Source organism: Anopheles gambiae, chromosome 2 (genome assembly GCF_943734735.2).
Source record: "Anopheles gambiae chromosome 2, idAnoGambNW_F1_1, whole genome shotgun sequence".
NCBI lineage: Eukaryota > Metazoa > Arthropoda > Insecta > Diptera > Culicidae > Anopheles > Anopheles gambiae.
In genome coordinates, this window is record NC_064601.1 from 49,752,077 (window position 1) to 49,776,530 (window position 24,454).

At 42.8% G+C, this 24,454-nt stretch overlaps 6 protein-coding genes across 15 annotated transcripts in view; 2 read left to right on the plus strand and 4 right to left on the minus strand.

Annotated features, from left to right (window-relative positions):
- Window positions 1–2,830: 2,830 nt before the first annotated feature.
- Window positions 2,831–4,799, minus strand: LOC5667687 (myosin regulatory light chain 2, atrial isoform). Its single transcript, XM_061643393.1, has 3 exons — window positions 4,566–4,799; window positions 3,753–3,889; window positions 2,831–3,282 (listed from the first exon to the last, which is right to left on the minus strand). The coding sequence occupies exons 1-3, from the start codon at window positions 4,734–4,736 to the stop codon at window positions 3,099–3,101; spliced, it is 492 nt and encodes a 163-aa protein (XP_061499377.1). The 5' UTR covers window positions 4,737–4,799; the 3' UTR covers window positions 2,831–3,098.
- Window positions 4,800–5,033: 234 nt separating this feature from the next.
- On the minus strand, window positions 5,034–5,919 carry LOC133391239 (uncharacterized). The gene has a single exon (XM_061643397.1). The coding sequence runs from the start codon at window positions 5,813–5,815 to the stop codon at window positions 5,123–5,125; it is 693 nt and encodes a 230-aa protein (XP_061499381.1). The 5' UTR covers window positions 5,816–5,919; the 3' UTR covers window positions 5,034–5,122.
- Window positions 5,920–6,859: 940 nt separating this feature from the next.
- Window positions 6,860–11,230, minus strand: LOC1273987 (glutathione S-transferase D7). Its single transcript, XM_562676.4, has 4 exons — window positions 9,721–11,230; window positions 9,206–9,415; window positions 7,441–7,582; window positions 6,860–7,345 (listed from the first exon to the last, which is right to left on the minus strand). Exons 2-4 carry the CDS (start codon window positions 9,403–9,405, stop codon window positions 7,031–7,033), a joined length of 657 nt encoding a protein of 218 aa, XP_562676.3. The 5' UTR covers window positions 9,406–9,415; window positions 9,721–11,230; the 3' UTR covers window positions 6,860–7,030.
- LOC1273988 (glutathione S-transferase 1) lies at window positions 10,265–19,523 on the plus strand. 6 transcript variants are annotated; one of them, XM_061643399.1, is made up of 4 exons: window positions 10,265–10,549; window positions 15,285–15,432; window positions 15,581–15,739; window positions 18,915–19,523. In XM_061643399.1, the coding sequence occupies exons 3-4, from the start codon at window positions 15,605–15,607 to the stop codon at window positions 19,407–19,409; spliced, it is 630 nt and encodes a 209-aa protein (XP_061499383.1). In that variant the 5' UTR covers window positions 10,265–10,549; window positions 15,285–15,432; window positions 15,581–15,604; the 3' UTR covers window positions 19,410–19,523. The 6 variants fall into 6 exon arrangements, with proteins under 6 accessions (XP_061499383.1, XP_061499382.1, XP_313050.3 ...); XM_061643398.1 differs by lacking the exon at window positions 18,915–19,523 and adding an exon at window positions 17,545–18,159 and having other exon boundaries at window positions 10,325–10,549; XM_313050.5 differs by lacking the exon at window positions 10,265–10,549 and having other exon boundaries at window positions 15,271–15,432.
- A 149-nt stretch (window positions 19,524–19,672) lies between these two features.
- LOC1273989 (glutathione S-transferase 2) lies at window positions 19,673–22,349 on the plus strand. Its single transcript, XM_061643400.1, has one exon. The coding sequence runs from the start codon at window positions 21,700–21,702 to the stop codon at window positions 22,327–22,329; it is 630 nt and encodes a 209-aa protein (XP_061499384.1). The 5' UTR covers window positions 19,673–21,699; the 3' UTR covers window positions 22,330–22,349.
- Window positions 22,350–22,370: 21 nt separating this feature from the next.
- The window catches only part of LOC1273990 (cadherin-89D), a 43,257-nt gene continuing 41,173 nt past the window's right edge, over window positions 22,371–24,454 (minus strand). For 2 of the 5 annotated variants that reach the window (XM_061643394.1, XM_061643395.1), the window contains exons 7-11: window positions 24,060–24,430; window positions 23,912–23,980; window positions 23,640–23,846; window positions 22,771–23,073; window positions 22,371–22,686 (exon numbers count right to left, since the gene is read on the minus strand). In XM_061643394.1, the coding sequence (XP_061499378.1) occupies window positions 22,632–22,686; window positions 22,771–23,073; window positions 23,640–23,846; window positions 23,912–23,980; window positions 24,060–24,430 (1,005 nt within the window). In that variant the 3' untranslated portion in view covers window positions 22,371–22,631. Of the gene's footprint in view, window positions 22,687–22,770; window positions 23,540–23,639; window positions 23,847–23,911; window positions 23,981–24,059; window positions 24,431–24,454 lie in introns of those variants that run through there. The other 3 variants (XR_009764709.1, XR_009764708.1, XM_061643396.1) reach the window with 3 other exon arrangements.

The following is a 24,454-nucleotide window of genomic DNA, read 5'->3' on the forward strand; positions in this document are numbered from 1 at the left end:
TGGGCGAAAGTCCCGGATATTATGGTGTCTGAAGAAGCGCGATGTTTTTCACTGAAATAAAGTTAGAAATCGAGTTAAAATAAATTGAGCTTTCCGCTAGCCATGCTTCAAGCTGGTCGCATGTATAATCAGCTACATAAATATTTAATTTCACGATAAACTGAGTTAGAAAATAACTTCCTTCTCGAGCTCGATTTAACTTTCACTTCCTGTGAATTCTTCCTCCGGTCAGCCTCTCCTGTCAGACCTAGCAGCTTACCGGGGCAAACATCTTAATGGATGATTTTGGCCGCTTAACAACAGTTTGCAAACGTCTTAAAATATTCGCCAAATATTTAACAACCACAGTCGAAGCCGTATCTAGTGGTAGCCTGGACCTTTTATTTTGCTCCATTTTGCACCGGATGCCAAACAGCATCGTACCGGAATGTCTGACAGAAGCGGTTGATTAATGAACTTTGCAGCATACTTTGTGTGTGTGTGTGTGTGTGTGTGTGTGTGTGTGTGTGTGTGTGTGTGTGTGTGTGTGTGTGTGTGTGTGTGTGTGTGTGTGTGTGTGTGTGTGTGTGTGTGTGTGTGTGTTGCAAGTAAATTTCAGCTCGCGCAAAATATGAATGGTGAGTTTACGGGTAAGGAAAAAGAAACAAAATGCTTTCTTTCACAAGCATATTACCATCCTGGTACAGTGATTTGCTCTCCGGGGTACTGACCAGTCTCCAACATAGGGGTCTGCGTTTTAGAGGAGGGAGCAATTAAAGTTCATCCGCTGAAAGTATTTCACTGTTTTTCCTTTACAGAAGTGGCATTTGAAGAGTAAAGTTTTCGTTATGTCTCACTGTGCGACCTTGGGTGCATAGGATGACCCGACATGGCATTACTGTGCAGAAAGAAATGCATTTTATTTTGAGTGCAGTGTGCGTCCTTCGTTGTGCTTTTATGATCACACGGCCGTTTTTTTGTGCCGTTTATTAGCTTACTGTATTTTAACATGATGAATCGGACTAGCTTGTTGATGATGGCGCATTTTACAACGAAATTGTGTTGCACAAATCAATCAGTTAAATTGAAAACGTTCTTGTCAGCTCGCAGACAGAGTAAATGGTAATATAAAAAAAGCATACAGCTACCATACCGTACTCGTACTGGCACCATCAAAACATTCACATCAAAACTCTTTACTAAGGGTGTTTGGGGTTTCCGGTTCTCGGTTATGCGTAATTTATTATCCACGCAAACCGCAACCAAACTACCTAGCCTCACCATTTTCCCGTTAGGCTTAGGTTAGACGATCAATGAACGCTTTTAGATGATGATTAATTCACAGCGGTGAAACGTTGTTGTGAAAAGTTTGTTTAATAGAGTCAATATTTGATGTTGGTTACAGTGGCGAGATGGATGGGGGGAAATTAATTTGTTGTGATAGTGATAATGATGATAATCATGGAAGCATTTAAAAAAGAAAATTAAACTACTTTGGAATTGGGTGCCATTTATTTGTTCAATCCCTGTTTTTGTGTAGCTGTAGTACAGATGGTTGATGGTAAACAATTACTATTTAATTGGTTGAATCAAAGTTAGTCAGTGAATAGATGCATTTGTGTTTTTACAATGAGTACAATAACAGACAGGCTAACAGGTTATAGCAAAAAAAGCAGAAACATTTCGAACAGAGTTATTTAACTGTATAACGCATTAGCTATTCCCACAAGTGATTTAATACACAATTTGAAACGATGTTAAAATAAATATGAATGATGGTGAAATTATTTATTCTATCTATATATAGCTACTGTTAACAACCATGCACGTTGAGTCATCACCAAAATCCTTTACATTTTCCAACAGTTCTGTGGTTAGACAGTATCATTGCTGCAGAGTGGATAATGATGATTTTGGCTAATAATGGTTTTTATAATAAACTTAATAAACTGCCTTAAGGTCTTTCGTAGTCTATCCCTTGGTATAGTTGTCAAATTGCACGACTTGACAACATGCCCGTCTTGACGCCCCGAATGGGCCTTTATATGTCCATTATGAATCACAGAATGAATTATCTTTACTCCAAAGAATAAGTGCTTTTTACTGCCAACCGTTTTAGGAACCAAAAGTAAGAGCACGGTTTAGAAATTACATGAAATGTATATTCAAAAGGGAAAGTCATCCGTAGCTAAATGAACAAGAGTTAAAGAAATTATGAAGTAAAAATGAAAAAGTGAAATAGTTACTAGTTACGCGAATAATGTAATACAGCGTGTGCTAGTTGAATTGAATTGAATAAATCTATTTAAAAAATGTGGTAGTTTGCACAACATGCTAAACTCTTTAACTGTTTGTCAGGAAAATGGCTGTCATCTGACTCATCATAAGGTATAGTTTTAAGTGTTTAACCACGAAAAGAGACAATACAACACTGAGGCGATCCCTTGGTATAATGGACCGTCCTCCATTGGTAAGGACTGATGTCCGCTTACGACATTACGGACGTCAAAAATATGAAACAAATATAAATGATACAGGATTTAAATACCTGTGCTTTCATTAACCGCCGATTAAGGTTTCACTACACCACCAGAGTTTTGGTGAGCTAAAAATAAGTTCAAATAAAACTGAGACGATTGATTGATTGAAGGAGCATTTCCTTAAATCGCTTTGAACCGGATGAAAGTATAGCAAATCTAAATATTCTCTGATATTTGTATGCCCTGCATTGTATGTAGTTGGTAGAATTTATTAATTAATAGAACAATCCTTCTGTTGGCATAAAAAGCGTTACCAGTTGATAAATGATGATATATTAAATTAAAGCACACGATAGTACACAGAGTTTGTGTTTCAAAATGTTTCTTTAATTAAATGTCCCAGTATACATGGTTTAATGCATTATGGCGATTATACTTGGCCCTTTGCAGTACATCTTTGCTGTTAGTTGACATCGTCTAACCCAAGCGTTGTTGTATGTTTGCTTGATTTTAAAGCATTTCCCCCTTTCTCCCTTTCTCCAATGTTTTGTGTGGAAGCATTGCATTCCTTTCTGTTAGTTGTGTTCAAATTCGTCCAGTGGCATACTTTTCACATAACTACACTATGCATGGGGCAAACTACTTATGATCCGTCTTCTGGAATCCGGATATGTTTTCTGCGAAATCCATATAGTCTAGCTTCTCGAGCAGTTGTCCCTCTTCGTTGAGCTGTGGTCCGCGTGTGATGACAGCGTCATCTACTGCTTCGTTCGCCTCGGCCAGCGTGAATCGATCACCGTAAGTAGTTATGTCGTGAACGAAACTAGAAAAACGGAAACAGAGAAAAAACCAACACAGCGGTCGAAAGCGGAAAGATCGTTTACCACAGGGAGAAACATTAAACAAAATCAACTACAAACACACATACACGAGCTCCATTTCCAACCATTCACATACCATCGAGTGAATGTTTGAGTTTTTCTACACTTCCCAAACTTTTTGCCCTTTTCACTTTGCATTTCCGAGCGGAAGAATCGCAGTTTTGTTCTGTTTGCAAACAGCAAGCAGTGCTTTAGTCCGGACCCATTCGGTTAGCCTCGAAGCGGTAGCCTTTTTGGTGGAAAGCGCCGATCGCATCTCACCGAATCATTCCGGACGGGTAAAGTTTTTTAATTAAACCCAGTCCGCCCCGGTTTCCCATACCGTTTTTTGGCAAGCCGCTCGACCTAATTCATCGTATCGACCGGGGCCGTTGACTTCCCCAGTCCTCATCGCATCAGCACTCCTCCTTACCGTTCCTTGTCGATGAAGCCTGTGTTGGCCTTGTCCCACATTCGGAATGCACCGACCATAACGTCTTGCGGTGCTAGCCCGTTGGCACGCTGCAGCATCAGAAGCAGAAATACGTCCAAGTTGAGCGGCTGCACTACCTGTAAGGAGTGAGTGCTGTGTTTCACACTTAGAACTCGAGTTTTTGGACGATTCCTTGGACGGTGGTAAATTTACGGATTTTAATTGAGTTGGTGTAATGGGTACTTCCGATTACGGCAGTGGACAAATACGAACAAATGCATAGAAGCTAAGGTGCTACAATTTATCCTATCTTGCCCGAAGTTCCGGTTCCGTCCGGTACTAGTCGGCGTCGGGAGTTTATTTGAATTTCAAATGGGTTCATTTTCCTGCTGGTTTACATCGGTTGAGGAAAAGGGAGTACTGCAACTACAGTTCCATGCGACCGTTAGCGAACGAGTTGTAAATGGCAGAACGGAAACTTCTTTCAGACTATGCTAATGATAGTAATTCTTGCTCATTTGCTTCTTTATCTTGCTTGGTAAATGAAGGTGAGGCAATCAGCGCCCTTTCGAGAAAACGGCGAGGATAATGCTGTTGAACACTATGATCTAGCCGTTTAGATAGCATCTTTGTTAATATTTTCTTGGTGGAAAAATGTTCTTTGTTGGTTCCAAGGTTGGCGTTTGAATCGAAAATGCTATGCAAATCAGCGTTGGAGCTTGTATCAAACATGTTAGTGTCATTAGAGATATCCACTTGTTGGAGAGAATGTTTAGAATATGAAGTGACGCTCAGCTATTCAGTACCACTTACCCTCTCGAACATCTTATCGATGTCGTACTCAGATTTGTCCACACCGAGCGTCAGGAAGGTGTTTTTTAGATCCTGCTCACTAATAACTCCATCACCGTCGAGATCAAACAAGCAAAAGGCTTTCTTGAGCTCGTACACCTTTGGTTGGTTAAGATCCTTCAGGAAATCCATCACCAGCTGGAAGCAACGGACTCGTTACTCGCACACTCACGTTTGACGACGAGCATGGCTAGGCGAAGATGTTTTATAGCGAATCCCGCTGGAAGCAGTTTTGATCACGATCATATGTCTGCACCTGTTCTGCCGGTGGTTGGGAAAATGTTCATATTTTTAAACACTTAATCTTTTCTTATCCAGATCACCGAAATCAAAATGATGTCATCAATGTGCCCTGAATGCAATTAAGGCGTGTTTTTCGGAAAATTTAATTAGACAACATTCTATACCATCATCAACGAAACGAAATGCTTACGAATGAAGAAAATATATTTATTGAGCGTATTGACATACATGCATGCTGACTTAGTAGGTAAGGGAAGTGGTGCGACTATTCTGGTTCAACTTCTAACGGCCGCTTTCCGCTCGGTGGCCTCTTTTACGACGTTATTTAACCGCTGGAAGCGATCGATCGCAGTGTACAGGAATTCGGCCGCACGCTTAACGCGCTCGGGTGTGATCTGTTCGCCGACGGTTTGTACGATGTCTTGGGCCGTCTCCTGAGTGCCGGTCAGAAATTTAGCACTGCGGAACGACAGCGTGCAGAATGGGGTGAAGAAACAGGTCAGCGAGGTGAGAATCGTGCCGAAGAACAGCACTCCGACCGAACCGACCAACACGGACACTAGGCGGCCCACAAACGTAACCAACGATCGTGCACTGGGCAGCAACGTGCGCATTGAGGTGAGCAGTGACGGTGAGTCTTTCTCCATCGGGGCCGGAATGAGAAACCCTTCGAATCCGCCGGTCGGAATGGCAGCGAATGCGGTGCCAGAATCGAACGGGGCACCACCGAAGTAGGGTGACGCCGGGTACGGATGGCCGGTGTAGGAGTTAACGTACTGCTGAACAGCATCCTGTGGCAGGAACTTTTGGTATAGCGATGGATCGTACGCTGGATTTTCGAGCTGCAGAGGTTTTTCTACTGCGGTGATGGGTTTGATCACTGCTGGTTGTGGCTGGGACTGTTGGCCAGATTGTTCCGGCTGGGCCAAAGTGGTTCCAGCTAGTAAAAGCAGCAATAGAAACGACATCTTGCTCACGGTTTCGAACGACTTTATAACACAGGAACGTAACGAAGTGACTTCTGCACTGGAACACGGTTGGTGTGCAACTAAACTCTGAGCTCAGCGTGTCCTTGCGCTCTTATATGGCCGTCAGCCTCACAGCATCCTTAGCGCTCACTTGCAAGGATCTAACCCAAACAATGAAGGCACAGCATTCCAGGAAGACGAAGTAAGATAAGATTTCCGAACCGAAATGATTTACATTGGTTTGCAATTAGCTCTAACGGGGAAGGAAATCGCTCACAAAACGTAAACAACTCAGGATAAAGGTACAAACGTAAGAATGGGACAGGTCGAGGGACGGGGAAAAGAGAAAACAAAAACAACAGGTACATCGCTATCCTGGCACATCCTGTCCCTTGCACTGATAATGTAGCTGTAATGGGCTTTCGAAAATCCTATCCGGTCATTTGCACTGCACGTCCTGCAGGTGCACACACCTTTTGCTGTTTGTTGTAACACAGTATAAGGGAATGTGCGATAACACCTCCACAGGTAGGATCGAAAGTAGGTTCTTTGAATGGCAGAGATTGTCACGGCATCCTTTTGCTATCCTCGACGGGTGTGTGTGTGTGTTGTGCATCATTTTTCTAATTCAGTTTTCCAGTATGTCCCGGTGCGTCAAGTGTCAAAAGCATTATCGTTGGCGTGCAATTTTGAGCATGTTCAGCGTCAACATCCAAATAACCCACTCGCCCATCTGTGTGGTGTTCCGTTTGTAAGCCTTGGAAAAAAGGGCTGAACAGTTTCAGTCATTCATTTGTTAATCGGAAGATCTGCTTTCTTACTACCTGTGTTGGTATCGGGCCATTCATTTGGTGTTTCTAGTTTTAAAGATATTTTTGAAACCTTTTTATCTTTTAGACATTTTTTAAATTTTTGTTGTCGTACATATTGCTTGTTTTCTTTCTTCACATCCTTTCAAAGAGTTTCCACTGCATTCTTAAAAAACTGGTTCAAAAATAAGATTATAAGAAAAGTTAAATAAAAACGAGTTGCATAAAGCGCTCCTTTGTCCGATATGGTTTATTTAAGAGATTTAAAAAAAAGGCTTCGAATAACAAACTGCCTATACACTAGCGTACAACGACAAATGGGAGCAAGTACATCCTTATGCTTTAGAAAAATGTAGCTAACAGTGCTATTTCTAACCATTACCGACTTCACATAGACCCAACCCTACTACTGCTTCAACTTTGACCGGAACAATCCCGCTAACGTTTCTGCTCCAGTTTCGTTGATCTCTTTGTAGCCGTGTCCTTGTAGCTCATCTTTGCACTTTTGCAACCAGGCACGTACCCGCGGGTACGGGTGGAGGTCGAACTGGAATGCTTCGATTTGTGAGACCGTGACGCACAGCGCAATGTCCGCTATCGTGAAGTGGTTGGCCGCCGACCATTGGTACTGTTTCAGCATTGCCTCGAACCAACCGAGCGCTTCGGCCAGCTTTGCCTTCTTCGTTTGGTCTAGGTGAGCGCCGAGCTGGATGGTTGGAAACTGGGTGGGGAGCGGGCAGTGCGGAGAAAGCAAAAAAGCGATAGAATGTACGTTAGCTTCAAATATCAAACGACAAAAACGAGGTGTTTGCTTACATAGTAATCGACGACACGCTGGTAAAGCGTACCAAGATCGAAATGCAGCCGCTGATCGACGATGGCGCGGGAGCGAAAATCTTTCGGATAGAGGTTTTCATCCTTCCCGTAAGCTGATACCAGATACGCAAGAATCACTCGGCTGGAACGGGAAGATTATGCTTTAATTGAGGCACATTAAATAGAGCAGACTAACAAATTCTCAGAAAAGGTAAGGGCTGCGGCATGGAATATTCGTGTTTTGTTCATGTAATACGTTAGTGTTGGAAATGTTCCATGTCGTTTAAATTTGACTGAGATCTTGTCTAAATTATATGCTTATCGTGAGTTTCTACAATGTCGAGTATCTAATTGATCTAATTGGAGTTAAGTGGAAGAGGACTACTTTTTCAAACAATAATAGAATGTTGATGCCGAACATATCTGTTTTATGTAATTTTTTTTAATATAAAGATGGTTTATATTTCATTTCGACGTTATGTCCATTGAATAACGATACATAAATAAATTAATAATAAGATATGAATAAATAAAAAAACAAATAAACAAATAAATAAATAAGAAAATAAAAATGATTAGATAAATCAATAAATTAATGAAGAAATAAAAGTAAACGAATAAATTAAATAAATGAATAAATAAATAAATAAATAAATAAATAAATAAATAAATAAATAAATAAGTAAATAAATAAATAATCAAATAAATAAATAAATAAATAAATAAATAAATCAATAAATAAACAAATAAGAAAATAAAAAAAATTAATAAATTAATAAATTTATAAATAAATAAATTAATTAATAAAAAAAATAATTTAATAAAGAAAAAAATAAATGAATAAATAAATAAACAAATATAAAAATTTGTTGATAAATAAAAAAATTAATAAACAAATAAATAAATAAATAAATAAATAATAAAATAAATAATAAATAAATAAATAATTAAAGTTCTTACTGTGCTTTTTTCTATCTCCTCTATAACTTGTACCATGAGGAAGTATACTATTTAACAACTGCTTAGCAATAAAGTAGTACAACAACAGGCGATAAGAAGGTGAGGTAATTGTTTTCAACACGGAGCCACTTCAGTCATGCAATCGAACGATCTATAACCTAGTAGCTCGTTTGACATTTTCAACTGTGTGAAAGTGTGTTAAAGCTATCCTTTGGCGCCCTGAAACTCGGCATCGGAATGTAAAAAAAGACAGCCCACAGGCACGTAAACACAAACATCAACTAATACTCGACGCTTCGTCTTCATTGAGCCCGCCCGCTTGCCACGAATGGGCTATTCCATTAATAATCATTTACCACCGCGGCCATCGTTCAATACGAAGCCACGAAACACGGACGGTAACCATTTCGCCGAATTGTGTCATTGATTTTCACCGGTGTGTCGCTTTCCCACGCTTACAACATTCACACTCATGCTGGCCGCGTGGTATCACGTGCCCAGCACCCAGAAATAGATCTACGGAACTCATCCCCCCACCCGTGCGCTCGTGTGAGGTAAGGTGAAAATCCAATAAACACACACGCATTGGAAAATTGGGAAAAATCCAAAAGAAAAAAAATAACGCGTTCCTCCAACATAACCGGGAACACCGTGGCTTGCAATTGAGAATGATAAGAAAAACACATCACGTTCGTCGCTTTTGATGGGGCCAAGGTTTAAGTTTATGTTGGTGCTTTAAAAAAAAAAAACAGATACATAGGGTTGTGTTAGGAAAATCGATACGTTCCACCGCGGTGTTTCTTACCTCTCCCACAGCACCAGCCCGTGATCGTCCAGTGTCGGTATGCAGTGCTGTGGGTTGAGCTCGACAAAGTCCGGTTTCAGTTGCTCGCCCTCCATCACGTTCAGCGCTTTCAGCTCCAGCTCGACGCCGATCATCTTGGCCAGCAGCAGCACCGATCGGCACGGTGGCGATGGCGGCAGATAATACAGCACTGGCGTCATTGGGCCGCGCCTGCAAATCAAAACAAAAAAAGCAACGAAACGATCAAAATGCAGCACATCACACCCGAGCTCGCGTATCGTTCTAATTATGCTTCACGCTCGGGCAAAAATGGAAACAGCCAAGCCGCCGGGATAAAGCGTAACACAAATGACACTAAGAGCGGTACCAACTAGGAAAAGGATTAAATTAATGACCACAATAATAGTACCGCCTGAAAGCATAACGCGATGGGCGGGTGCCTGTTCGCTTCGGCTAGCACGCACCCGGCTAATCACCCAATTAACATTTCCGATTACCGCTTCCGGCACACTTACTTGACAAATTTGGATTGGATCACGGCAACACTCTCGATACAGTTACCCAGCTTGACGGTGATGATGGTGTGGTGGCGGTGGTGGTGGTTGTGTTATCCTTTCAACGGTTCCAACCAGCTGAGGATGGTCCAGAGCGGACGTACCAAAGGATCGTGTAGACCTGCGGTAGACTGTGGCACAACAAGCAGAACAGAACTCTCGGTAACGACATCCAACGTGATGCCACGTCAGTTCCAGTACACTATGGTCGGTGAATCAGCACCGTGAAGCCGAACAAATACTCGAGCTTTGTTGTAGTTGGCGCCGGGGGTGGCCTTGCCTGCGGGAAGGGGTTCCGGGAAATCTACCAAACCCAACCCGGCCTGGCCACGAGAGTTTCCTTTGCTAAACTCGTTTGCTAAAATGTAGAGATATTGCGTTGGGACAATGATGTCGCCGATGGTTTGCGCTGCAACGGTTTTCTTGCAAACATCAAATTTGCGAGTTTGCCTTTCAAGATTTCCAGGGGTGAATCATGCACGACTGGACCCGGTTCGGATGTGTCACTAGCAAACCGTACCGCAGAGACCTTGGACCCTTTAGAAAACTCTCGCAATTAGTTGTCGGTATCTAACATGCAACGGTCTAGAACAACGCGCGCGCGTACACACACACGCCCCACGGACGGATAGATCGGAACTGAACACGAGTGGATGGAACGTAGCTGGACATACAAGCGACTTCAGCGCATCTCCATCGTCCATCGACGCGACTGCAACCAAACACACAGCCGCGGCCTCCGGGTTGTTGAAACCGTAGTAAAGGGAACGGCCGTGCACGTGCAACCAAGGTATGTAGGACCGTCCCGGTCTGTCGGGCTGTACACTGGCAACGAGCCCTTCGGAAATCAGTGCGCCCACGGTTGGAGCACATGGCGCATAGGAATGGGCAGGGAATGGGAGGAGACCTGTTACTATGGTACGGTGTTTTGTTATGGTACCTCAAGGTTCGATTCGGTTGCCTAGGCGAAGGCGCGCGAGCGAGCGACGTTTTTGCAAAGTTGTTCGTCATCGTGCGAACTTCTGGCACGGGGTGGGAGCGTATGATTTCCGCGTGTCGTCACTACTTTTGAGTGGGACAACAACGGGGCGCACAATGAGGGTTTAGAGAATTAGGACATATTTTCAAAAACATGTTTCACTGAAGCGACGGCAAGAGTTTCGCTTGGGACGTAACTTAGCGTGTTTTGTGAAAATTAATTGCAGGTTGGAATAATCATGTTATTATAATAGCATTGTTATAATGAAATTCATTTTCAATGAGGAGTAAATGTATCGCTTCATATCAAAATTCGATTTAATTGTTAATACTCTGAATAGCAACAAATTGCCGTATTTGAAACTCATACCAGGCACACACGACCATGCACGCTGTTCTTTATTACGTCACCAACATTCTTCTCCACTTACATCGCATTCCAACTAGCAGCACAAACACACTGTCCAACACGTCAGAGCGTGAGTGAGAAATTACAATAATTATAGCGTCCATAGTTCTACAATCTCGGCAGCCTGTTCGTCCGCTTGCCCGTCCGACGCACATCGTGCCAGATGGTTGACAAACGGTTTTGTTTCGGAAATTAAGGCTTATCAACAGTAGCCGACCCATAATCACGCGCGATGCAGGAATGTTGCATTCATGTTCTATGCACGTGCACTTCACAGTGTGAATTGTGCAAAAGGCTCGTTATGGCACAAAGGAATGATTTAAACAATTGAGTGGCAGGTAATTTTTGATGCTAATTTTCTTGCTGGACAATCCAGAAAATGCTTCGTCACCGAGAATGATGCAGAACAAAAACGGGTGGTGTTTCAAATTTGTTTGATCGTATCGATCGAACTAGTTTATTAAAGCTATTGATGGTTCAGTATAAGAATTTTCAACAGAATGGATAATGACTGCACATGTTTTCCAGAACCCATATTGTACAAGACGTAATACACTCCATGGCATGTTGAAGACCTCACACTGTGTTGTGCTGTGGTGCTTTCGGTTTAGTATTCGTTTAAGATGGTGTGCTCAAGCGGTGTTACATTATGTGTTACAGGTTTTCATGGAATCTGATGTGTATGCAGTTTAATGTTTTCAGTTTCATTGAAATACTTTATTAACTTAATTAATTACATGTTACTCGATGCAAAATGCAAGCAGTTTATTTACAATTTGATTAATATTAAATATTTCATTAAAAATACATGTACAGATAGTCGTACAATGTCCTCTTTTATAGGTTAATGCCTTTACAGTAATACTTTTACAAGTGCGAACTTCTGGCACGGGGTGGGAGCGTATGATTTCCGCGTGTCGTCACTACTTTTGAGTGGGACAACAACGGGGCGCACAATGAGGGTTTAGAGAATTAGGACATATTTTCAAAAACATGTTTCACTGAAGCGACGGCAAGAGTTTCGCTTGGGACGTAACTTAGCGTGTTTTGTGAAAATTAATTGCAGGTTGGAATAATCATGTTATTATAATAGCATTGTTATAATGAAATTCATTTTCAATGAGGAGTAAATGTATCGCTTCATATCAAAATTCGATTTAATTGTTAATACTCTGAATAGCAACAAATTGCCGTATTTGAAACTCATACCAGGCACACACGACCATGCACGCTGTTCTTTATTACGTCACCAACATTCTTCTCCACTTACATCGCATTCCAACTAGCAGCACAAACACACTGTCCAACACGTCAGAGCGTGAGTGAGAAATTACAATAATTATAGCGTCCATAGTTCTACAATCTCGGCAGCCTGTTCGTCCGCTTGCCCGTCCGACGCACATCGTGCCAGATGGTTGACAAACGGTTTTGTTTCGGAAATTAAGGCTTATCAACAGTAGCCGACCCATAATCACGCGCGATGCAGGAATGTTGCATTCATGTTCTATGCACGTGCACTTCACAGTGTGAATTGTGCAAAAGGCTCGTTATGGCACAAAGGAATGATTTAAACAATTGAGTGGCAGGTAATTTTTGATGCTAATTTTCTTGCTGGACAATCCAGAAAATGCTTCGTCACCGAGAATGATGCAGAACAAAAACGGGTGGTGTTTCAAATTTGTTTGATCGTATCGATCGAACTAGTTTATTAAAGCTATTGATGGTTCAGTATAAGAATTTTCAACAGAATGGATAATGACTGCACATGTTTTCCAGAACCCATATTGTACAAGACGTAATACACTCCATGGCATGTTGAAGACCTCACACTGTGTTGTGCTGTGGTGCTTTCGGTTTAGTATTCGTTTAAGATGGTGTGCTCAAGCGGTGTTACATTATGTGTTACAGGTTTTCATGGAATCTGATGTGTATGCAGTTTAATGTTTTCAGTTTCATTGAAATACTTTATTAACTTTATTAATTACATGTTACTCGATGCAAAATGCAAGCAGTTTATTTACAATTTGATTAATATTAAATATTTCATTAAAAATACATGTACAGATAGTCGTACAATGTCCTCTTTTATAGGTTAATGCCTTTACAGTAATACTTTTACAAGCACTCTTCGTCACTCACATTAAAATAATAGGAACTCTGCTCAAACTGTTGCGTGACTTTTTACCGCACCGTAAACCAACATTGAAGTGGTGCAATTAGTTAAGCGTATTTCTGTTTGTTTCGTGCTCTGTTCAACGCCGCTAGAAACTTTCCATTTTACTTCGCTTTGATTGGCTACGTGAGGTCAGGTGCGTAATTTCCCTCCAATCAGCTGGTAGGTCAAGATGCTAACTAGTATGGTACTTGTATATTTTTCAGCTCATAAACTCTTTACTAGTGAACTGAATCAGCTGCCAGCGTGATTGTGCTTATCACGCACCTTTATTCACTCGAGCAGGTGTTGCTATCGTTCTACAGCACGCAATAATATTGATTTTTTTCATTTTTCAAACACGATTTATTATGTGTTACATAATATAAAAATGTGACAAATTGATTGAAGAATGAATATTAGCCTATACTAATTGTTGTAAAATACTGATACAACGACTTCAGTTATCCCTTGTGATTCGAATATTCTTAAAGACTCAGTGGCGTCATCTGTTAGGAACTAGTATAACTACAATTTCAAAACGCGTTCGGTATTGGTGTATGCGTACGAAATGTATTTCCAAAGTCTTTAAAAATCAAATCAAATATACATGGAATTTACAAATGCAAATTATAGTAAAAAAATATACAGAAAAAAAGTATACATTATTAAACATCCAGAAATATAATATAAATCGTAAAACTGCAACAGGTTGTGGTTTATGCTAATTATTAAAATCTGAATTCGTGTAGGCATCATAGCACGGTGTTAATTTTTATCTTTTATCTCTTGCAATGCAGGGTGGCATCACCAACACCATGATCGCTCGGCAAATATTCAGCATCCGTCGGCAAAACCGATGAGCTAACACGCCGCGGCAATGACTTTCAATTTTTCGGCTGCGCTGCCCATGTCGAGGCCAGGCTTGCAGCTGTATTACCATTACCGTGATAGTTTTACCTCAACCGAAAACTTCCAGTTGCCCCCCGTCACCGTGGCCGTTGTAGAGTAGTTACGCCGTTTGAATCGCTCGCCCGAAACGACACACAAAGTCATCGTCCCCCACCGCACAGGGGATTTTGGTGTGAGCAACGGTAACGGCAATGGAGGATGGATGAATAGGCACAAGTGGATGCGGATGTGTGTAGCAAGCAAGGCACGCCAAACTCTTCTGGACGTTTCGTGTGTCGAATCTACACGGCCCCAAACACACGCACACAGTTGCCAAAAACGAAGGGGACGCTTGTTTGAGAAAAATTTCGGCGGCCCTAGAGGGCAGGCAAGCGGAGGAAATTTTATGTCCCACGAACGAAGGGGGACGCATTTGCGGGCAGATGCACTTGCACAGTTCACTGCATCGCACCCTCAAGTTGGTGTGTTTTACCTCCCTGCGATTGTGTGATAGTTTTTCTGCAACGAAGCACTCATTTGCTATGGGTCAATATTTGAAAGCCATCTTGACTAGTACAGGGCCAGTTGCAGCTTGGGAGTACGGGGAGAGGCAACCGCTGCCCACGTTCCCGGTAGGGGAAAAAAAACCGGCCGGCAAACGTTTCATTGTGTTGGCGTATCGCGACGCGATGCTGCTTTTGTGTGTCGCTGCCCCACAGATACGACCAAACATGGGGAGCAGATGCTGCACTATGGGATCAATTTAATTTCAAATGTCATAGGATATATATTAAACATGTTTTTAACGCTTTAAGCAGTTTAAAAATATAAAAAAATGTACAAAATAAATATTTAATTTTTTCTACTATGAAGTAAGAAATCGCCAAAGAAATCTTAACTTGATTAAAATGACACAAAAAATGTTAAAACAACTTAATACCACCCTTCCTTTCTTTAAGGGGGACTAAAACTCAAGTTACACATACTAAATTTGTTAAACATATCTAATAATTCCTACCTTTTATTTCTGACCACCGTGAATACATCGCTCGAATCCGTTGTGTTGGTTCTCGATGTTTGCGTGCCAACACACAGCAAGCGTCGGCCGTTTATATGCGGCCCGGCAAGCCATCGGATCGCGTATTACTGTCGAAGTCTTCGCTGGTTGAGGATCATCGTCACAGCAATCGTGTTGTCTCCTGCATCGTCTGTCAGTGTATCTCATTAACTGTGTTTGTGTTTGGTGAGTTTTTTTTTTGTTTCAAAGAGATTTTTTTATCTCTAGGTGCTTGTGTGTGTGTGTGTTGAAGAAACCAGTGTTAATTGCTACGTTAAGACACATCGTACTAAGTTTCTCGTTTCTATCCATTTCGCTTCGTTACCGTCCCCAGAATCTCCAATCTCCACTAATCATCATGGATTTCTATTACCTACCCGGATCTGCCCCGTGCCGTGCCGTCCAGATGACGGCGGCCGCCGTTGGCGTTGAGCTGAACCTGAAGCTCACCGACCTGATGAAGGGCGAGCACATGAAGCCGGAGTTCCTGAAGGTAGGTGAACCAATTTTGGGATCCATTTTTCATTGTACCCAGTTTGTGTTTTCCGTTTGGAAAACCCTTCCATCCGCATGTGTACTCAACAGTGTGTTTGTCTTAATTGTGTTTTTTTTTAACGTGTGTGTCTGTGTGTGTGTTAATGTGTAGTTTGGTTCTAACGCCAAAAGTGTGCCATCGCAGAAGGAAAAATCAATTTTCTCATTTCCATCTCATTGATTTTTCTCGAGCTTCAATTGCGTGTTCGAGCGACAGGGCGGTTAGGAAGAAGTTGCACAAGTAAGGGAAGAAATCACCCGGGACCGTAAAAGAGAATGGCCGTTTGTGACGCCGGCAAGCTATGCTTCCCCGTTGCTGTGTGTGTATAGCTGTTGCCATGGCAGCTGGGGGCGGTGAAGCGCCGTATCGCCATTTTGGATTGATGAAAAAGTTTCTCCAGCTCAATCAATCGTAAGCGGTTCGCCATTGTCCTTGTATGGGCTGGTGAGTTTAATGTGGAACTTCCATTTGTAAAAAAAAAAAGAAAAATATGCAAATGCATGCGTCAGCGAGACGAGAACTGCATATCATACCACACCTTTTCATTGCATTGGTGTCTGTTGGTGGGGGTTTCATTTATTCGCGTCGCTGTGGTTGCTGTGTTCATATAGATTAGCATTTGTGGGGAGTTTTTCACATGTCTTCGTGCGTCTCGTCCAGATGCAATCAGCGGCCATTAAAACTCACTCATGAGCGCATGCATATGCGGCGAGGAAATTCATGTTGTTTCGCATGCCGCTTTTTTTCTGGATGCGTTTTAACGAGCCTGTACACTCCTATGATCTCAAACACTAAAAGCTAAACCCGCAACACTGCATTCCGACGCTGGTCGATGAGGACGGGTTCGTGCTGTGGGAGTCGCGTGCAATCCAGATCTATCTCGTCGAGAAGTACTGCGCCCACGATCCAGCCCTCGCAGAACGGCTGTATCCGGGTGATCCGCGCCGCCGTGCTGTCGTTCACCAGCGACTGTTCTTTGATGTGGCCATACTGTATCAACGTTTTGCCGAGTACTACTATCCGCAGATCTTTGGCAAGAAGGTCGCCGGCGATCCGGATCGGCTGCGTTCGATGGAGCAGGCGCTCGAGTTTCTCAACACCTTTCTCGAGGGCGAGCGGTTCGTCGCGGGCGGAGATGATCCAACCATTGCGGATTTCAGCATTTTGGCCTCGATTGCAACGTTCGAAGCTGCCGGGTACGATCTGCGGCGATATGAAAACATCCACCGATGGTACGAGCAGACCGGCAATATAGTACCGGCTGCTGATAAGAACTTGGCGGGAGCAAAAATTTTTGGGCTCTATTTCAGACAAAAATAATTGGGCGGCTTGGGTCGCACGGCTTGTACGCTGGCTTGCTGTGCTCTGTACACCGCCTGTTTTCCTATCTCTTGTCTCTTGATTCATTACACATCGGCTTTCATTTCTTATCATGCTGTTGCTTTCGCTGGTCTTGTAGTTACTGTCGGACCAACACAATGCAGCTTCCTATCTCGAACTTCCGTTTGATCTCGTGTGTGTCAATATTGCTCAAATTTGGATTCTCTTTGGCGTACAATGAAGTTGATTAAACAATTGTTTGTGTTATGTCTCTCCGATAGTACAAATTGAGTGCAATTCCGAATAGATGATTAAAATTATTCCTTATCAATTGGCTTGTTTTTTCTTTATTTACGCTCTGGTTAACGTGTGACGCATCCTGGATGCTGTAAACTCCTCCTGCCCACTACCAACCCCACGTCACTCCCAAATTCCTAACCTAGATTAACCCACAACACTGCATTCCAACGCTGGTCGACAATGGATTCGCCCTGTGGGAGTCCCGCGCTATCTGTACTTATCTGGCGGAGAAGTACGGCAAGGACGACAAGCTGTACCCCAAGGACCCGCAGAAGCGTGCCGTAGTAAACCAGCGAATGTACTTCGACATGGGCACTCTATACCAGCGCTTCGCAGACTATTACTATCCTCAAATCTTCGCCAAGCAGCCGGCCAATCCAGAAAATGAACAGAAGATGAAGGATGCGGTCGGCTTTCTGAACAGCTTCCTGGACGGGCACAAGTACGTGGCAGGTGATAGTCTCACGATTGCCGACCTGTCCATCTTGGCCACAATCTCGACGTACGATGTAGCCGGGTTCGACTTGGCCAAGTACCAACACGTCGCTGCGTGGTACGAAAACATTCGCAAGGAAGCGCCCGGCGCCGCGATTAACCAGGCTGGCATTGAGGAGTTCAAGAAGTACTTTGAGAAGTAAACCGGTTCAACGCTTGTTAAGTTGGTGACATCTACGGGTTGGAGTGTTGTTGTTTTAACATGTATTTACAATAAAAATGAAAAGTCTGTCTGTTTGATTTTTCATCTTGTTTAACACCAATGGTTTGTTTACTTTTGCATGGTTTTATTTTATCCTGTGCCAAATCCAATGCTCTCGAGGTCCCTTCTTGATATCTTGTTTTCCTCCATTATGTGATCTACGTTTGTAGCTGAATCCACAGCACTGTGTGCCGACGCTCGTGGACAATGGATTTGCTCTGTGGGAGTCTCGAGCGATCATGTGCTATCTGGTGGAGAAGTACGGGAAACCGTGCAACAACGACTCTCTGTATCCGACCGATCCACAAAAACGAGCCATCGTCAACCAGCGCTTGTATTTCGACATGGGAACGCTGTATCAGCGCTTCGGCGACTACTATTATCCACAAATCTTCGAGGGAGCACCAGCTAATGAGACAAACTTTGCAAAAATTGGGGAAGCTTTAGCGTTTCTCGATACTTTTCTCGAGGGTGAACGGTTTGTGGCGGGAGGAAATGGTTATTCGTTAGCTGATATTAGCCTGTACGCGACACTTACTACGTTCGAGGTGGCAGGGTATGACTTCAGTGCGTATGTAAATGTTCTGCGATGGTATAAGAGCATGCCCGAATTGATTCCCGCTTCGGACACGAACCGGAGCTGGGCTGAAGCAGCTAGGCCCTTTTTCGATAAAGTAAAACATTAAACGGTTGTGCTCGTAAAATAATGCACACTAGACAATAAAGAACACGTGTGCACACATTAAGAAAAAAACACCTGTTGTGTGCAATCCTTATATAGTTGTAAATGTCTAATGGTACGGATTTATTTTCTAGCTCAATCCTCAACACTGCATTCCAACGCTGGTCGACAATGGATTCGCCCTGTGGGAGTCGCGTGCCATTCAGATCTATCTGGCGGAGAAGTACGGCAAGGACGACAAGCTGTACCCGAAGGACCCGCAGAAGCGTGCCGTCGTAAACCAGCGACTGTACTTCGACATGGGCACTCTATACCAGCGCTTCGCTGACTACCACTATCCTCAAATCTTTGCCAAGCAGCCGGCCAATCCGGAAAATGAGAAGAAGATGAAGGATGCGGTCGGTTTCCTGAACACCTTCCTGGAGGGTCAGGAATATGCCGCTGGCAACGATCTCACAATTGCCGATCTGAGTCTGGCTGCGACGATCGCCACCTACGAGGTGGCCGGCTTCGACTTTGCCCCCTACCCGAACGTGGCTGCGTGGTTCGCTCGCTGCAAAGCAAACGCCCCCGGATACGCTCTGAACCAGGCCGGTGCCGACGAATTCAAGGCAAAATTCTTGTCCTAAACTGTAAACTGTCCTAAACCACCTTTCACCGGTGGTTGCTGCTTACAAGCAGGGCGGTCGCAATACATTATAGAAATACATCACCCAATGCCTTACAGATACACATACACAAAAGGTTATTTTCTTTTCCTTGGTTACTGATCTGCGCTAGTTGAGAAAGAGAGAGAAAATGCGGTGATCTTAAAGGTAAGACGTGGGGTTAAAAATTATGCGGAGATTGGAATGCGGTTGTGGCACGCTAAGGGCAAACGGTAATCCATTCCATGCACCGCTCGAAGGTCCGACGACCATGCGGTTCGAACTAATTGAAGCAACAACGCGCATTGGACTGAACAACGCGCAATTCCGGTTTTGCTCTCGTTTTCTTTTCCTTGTGCGCTACATAGCTTCAAGGCGTTTTTTTTTTACGTATTTGCTTATAGAGGATATGAAATACCTCTTAGATGACGATTTTCTTATGCTTCACGGATTATTGCAGCTATGAGTCAGCAAATATACAGCGAATCATTGACGAAGAGGTGGCAAACATGATGCCCATTACATAATCGCGAGAAACGTATAAAAAACGATTGCTTCAGGTTGCATTCAAGTAATTGTAGTATTTAGCCACAAACTATGAATCTATAGAAAAAATAGATATCAGTTTTTTTCATGATTTTAAGAATGACTTTATACACTCCATTTAACGATAATTTCATGTAGTGTATTACTCTAATATCATTTAACATATTTTCTGCATATATGAAGAACAATTATAACACAATAAATGGAGTTGATGTGACAGCAGTGGGAATACTTATTTTATAGAAAAAATCATATTTCAGTAAATATTTTGTTTTCATTACTTGGAAAACATTATAGTAAAATATTTTCTGACTTTAAATTGAATGAAATTTATTCGAATATTACTACGGTAGTTTTCAGAAAACATCAACAGTAAATATATTTATATTCAGTAATACCTGCAACTCTTAAACTATATGCAAAGAGACGACAAAGTGTAATCGATCGTAGTTTTGAGAAACATTATTTTAATAAGCTAAAATATAGGCATAAGCATTCTGTAATTCACAATTGTATGACCAACGTTCATTTGATTTGAAAGGAATTTAACGAAATAACTCATATTCGTGCTTTAACACAAATATGTTGCATTCAAGACTCGACGATAACATTTGGCGGTGAGATTTTGAATTCTTAACTGAAAAGCTAACTGTTTTGCTGCAGAGCCTCGTGTGTTCTTTTAATTTAACCCAACTATGGCTTTTCCTCAATATTTTTACCCTGAATAATTTTTGTAGATTGTTTGCCTCGTCACTGAAATAACACCATTTAGCGAATATGGTTCGCTCGGTTATCGTTATCCGTGTGACGCCCGAATACTGCAAACATGCTAAACTAGCACGGATAAACGAGCCACGACTCTCTTGAAACGTCTTTCCTAACGAGTTTGAAATATTTCAAGCGCTATTTCAAATGAAACGTTTGATTCCAAACACTGTTTTAAAGCGTTACAAGATTTCATTGAATCAGGGACTTTTTCACAGTTTTAAGTTTACGATTTGCATACCCGTATATTTATAATTTGTTAAGAAAATGAAACATTTTAAAACTAAAATAATTGTGGTTGTTGTTCTTTATTTATATGTTCATATTGTATTATTGCACTTTTTCCTTTGTACCATATTGTGGCAAAACAATAACAGTGCTGTTATAATAACGAATTAACCGAACTATGTTCCGTTTGTGTCATGCTTCCTTTTTCTAAAATTTAAAACTCATGAAGAAGATCAAGACGCTTGTAAATATTTTTTCAAATAATTTATAGCATATAATTTAGTTTTATCTGAGCAAATATGTCTCCATGATTGCAGAAAAAAAGATTATTATTAATTACATTTTGAAACAGGTAAAAGTAGTTGAGAATAATGGGAACACAAGTATTCTTGAAGACTTGGTTTGAAACTGACCCAAGTTTAAACTGACAAGGTTTAAAAAAAGGTATGAAAATAAAAACAGTTCATACAACACCTAGCTTCCAATGTGCGCGCATTGTTTGGATTACGCTCAGTGCCTCGCATGCGCTTGATAAGACAAATCGCTGTTAACAATTAAAATAAAATAAATTTCACCTCACTGAAAATGACTAATTGTTTTACTTGTTTTGGAGCGCGCAAGGAAAGCGATATTGTAATCTACATTCTGGGCGCCTATAAAATGCCGCACGCGCAATCTTCTCGACGCTAGTCATCCATCGTTTTTTGCTGCAACTCCTACTGCGATCGTGGCAATGTTGGATTTTTACTATCTTCCCGGGTCGGCACCGTGTCGGGCGGTACAAATGGTGGCAGAAGCAGTTCACGTGAAGCTAAACCTTAAGTATCTCGATCTCATGGCTGGTGCTCATCGATCACCGCAGTTTACCAAGCTTAACCCTCAGCGTACGATCCCCACGCTGGTCGACGGTTCACTGGTACTGTCCGAGTCGCGTGCAGCACTAATATATCTCTGCGATCAGTATGGCGACGAAGATAACGATTGGTATCCCAGAGACACTATCCAGCGAGCCATCGTCAATCAACGGTTATTTTTCGATGCCTGCGTGCTGTATCCAAGGTTTGCTGATTTTTACCACCCGCAAGTATTTGGCAACGCTGCTCCTGATGGCAGGAAGAGGCTAGCCTTTGAAAAAGCAGTGGAGCTACTCAACATCTTTCTTAGTGAGCACGAGTTTGTGGCCGGATCGAAGATGACCATAGCTGATATAAGTCTGTTTGCCACGTTAGCCACAGCATGTACGTTGGGATTCATTCTGCGACCGTACGTCCATGTCGATCGATGGTACGTCACAATGGTGGCCTCGTGTCCAGGAGCACAGGCGAACGTTTCGGGTGCGAAGGAGTTTTTAACATATAAATAAATCGTTAAATTATCTGCAATATGTACGAAAATAAAACACTCTTTTAAAATGTATCTGATGAAGCGTACGCTTACAGATTTATTTACACAGTCGGTTGCATCCCCTGTAATGGGAGCCGGTTCAATGACTCAATTGCGATGTTGCGGTTGTGGTACACAGTTCACTAGAGCCTAACTTAAAAACGAATCAACAATCATACAATTTGCCTATCGACATCAGTCTGCACCGCTATACTCCTCTGGATCTCCCTTATGTCTAAACTGTACAGTGTAGTAGGTCCTCCCTGGAGGGTTCCCCGATTGTCATAGACTCGTGTTTGACGTCAGTGAGTCCTTCAGTGAGTCCTCGTAGCTATCGCTAAACAGTTCAAAAACAAAAAAAAAATATATATTTAATGGGGAGTACTAAAAGCGATGCAAAGGACTTGACATCCTGTCATACCTATTATTTCCTTCGTTGCTGTGCTCTGGGACCGCTTCCGTACTGATGTTGGTGACAAACTGTCGGTGGAAGTTGGGATGGAAGATCGAACTCTTCAGGTCGGACCGATTGATTACAGGCTGTATGTCGGCACCGGTGATGGGTCGTGTACTGCCCGTGGTGTTGTTATTGCTGCCGAGCCCGAGCCGTGACACTGTGCCGCGCACACGGACGTCCTCGGCGGACGTATTGCTGCTACCTCCTCCTACTCCTGCTCCGCCAGCTCCACCACCAGATCCAACACCATTCGGCAGCGGTATTAGGCTGTTTGAGGGATGCGTGGATGGGTAGGATCGAAAGCGAACAGATTTTAAACGGAAAACGTGGAGGGGAATCATTAGTCTCAGACCGAAGGCGATTATCGCGAGCAATTTGAAAAAAAAAAAACATGGCAGTATTTACAAAACGAGAAAATAGGAATTTGATTGCACACCTTTCATGGGTGGGCAAGCGATAGTGTAATCATACTGGAGGGAGAATGTTCGGATGGACAACAGCAATAACAAGAAATACAGCTTCGTCCGTGAGTGAATAAGTGAGAGAGGAACCAAATTAGCTTGTCTGCTTCTGCGGCACAGGTTAAGAGTTCTGACCATGATTACGAGGATGATTTATGTTAGTATTCTTACACCGGTTAAATGTAATACCGAGGGGCGATGGCGATGATGGGAGAGTGTGATCACAATGCTTCAATGGCACTGTAGGTGATACATTTCAATAGCGTGTGTATCTGTTGATGAGAGGTGGTGTGCGACGTGTTGGAAATGAACGTGCAAAATGAGTGGTGCAATGAGATGACATCGTTAAGGGCGCATGGTGTTGATACCTACCGCCTATAACGGGCGCACGCAATACAGAGAGCCGTGGCAGTTCCTCCGGCAAAAATCAGCCCTCCAATAACCACTGTGGCCAGCTCGATGCCTTTCATGCCGGCTGCATCGAAGGAGTGCGGTTCGATCGAATTTACCGCCAGCTCGGTGAGCTCGATGATGGGCAGGTTCGGTTTCAGGTTTGACATGTCTAGCCGTGAAAGTGACCTGTAGAACGATATGACAGGGACAGAGAAATTTTTGATGCTGAAGAAGGGTTGGGACTGAATTACCTTTGCAGTTCGGTCATCTCTACCAGCCCGTTGGTTTTCCGATCGATCGCGTATAAGTATAGGTTTGTACTGCAAGTAAGCGTAATAAGAAGACAATGTAATTAGAATCTCCATGAAGATGAAGCTCATTGCCGAATGTCACACTCACGCATCATCCACTTTTGTGTTTGTTTCAAGTGCTCGTATTCGAATATCGTAACCGGTGGCGGTGCTCAAGCTGGACGAAATCATGCCCAGCTGCTTCTCGATGTCGACCGGGAGCCCTGCCAGGATCAGGCACACTTCCTGGTGTGCATGCAGCACGTAAACGAACACGTTGGCTATGGTGGACTTGCCATCGTCTGCGCCTTCTCGGTCCGTTGCCTTCACATCGAATCCAAACACCTTCTCCTTGAACGATGCCAGCGAGTTAAGCAGCCGTATCTGTCCTGTGAGCGAGTCTATCGCAAATAGACGCGCTGGTTCGTTGAGGAGTGAGTAACGCACCTCACCGTTGCTGCCGGCATCGTCATCCGTAGCCTATAATGACCAAGAAATTCATAA

Bases quoted from the DNA above. Each gene is read 5' to 3' on its own strand.
- LOC5667687 (XM_061643393.1), bottom strand. From the start codon at position 4,736: ATGGATTTCCTGAAGGATCTTAACCAACCAAAGGTGTACGAGCTCAAG. The intron at 3,890-4,565 runs GTAAGTGGTACT...CACTCCTTACAG, and splicing joins TCGATAAGATGTTCGAGAGG to GTAGTGCAGCCGCTCAACTT. The intron at 3,283-3,752 runs GTAAGGAGGAGT...CCGTTTTTCTAG, and splicing joins GGCTTCATCGACAAGGAACG to TTTCGTTCACGACATAACTA.
- LOC133391239 (XM_061643397.1), bottom strand. From the start codon at position 5,815: ATGTCGTTTCTATTGCTGCTTTTACTAGCTGGAACCACTTTGGCCCAG.
- LOC1273987 (XM_562676.4), bottom strand. From the start codon at position 9,405: ATGACGCCAGTGCTGTATTATCTGCCGCCATCGCCACCGTGCCGATCG. The intron at 7,583-9,205 runs GTAAGAAACACC...TTCCCGTTCCAG, and splicing joins GGGCTGGTGCTGTGGGAGAG to CCGAGTGATTCTTGCGTATC. The intron at 7,346-7,440 runs GTAAGCAAACAC...CTCCCCACCCAG, and splicing joins AGCGTGTCGTCGATTACTAT to TTTCCAACCATCCAGCTCGG.
- LOC1273988 (XM_562680.3), top strand. From the start codon at position 15,605: ATGGATTTCTATTACCTACCCGGATCTGCCCCGTGCCGTGCCGTCCAG. The intron at 15,740-16,579 runs GTAGGTGAACCA...AAACACTAAAAG, and splicing joins TGAAGCCGGAGTTCCTGAAG to CTAAACCCGCAACACTGCAT.
- LOC1273989 (XM_061643400.1), top strand. From the start codon at position 21,700: ATGTTGGATTTTTACTATCTTCCCGGGTCGGCACCGTGTCGGGCGGTA.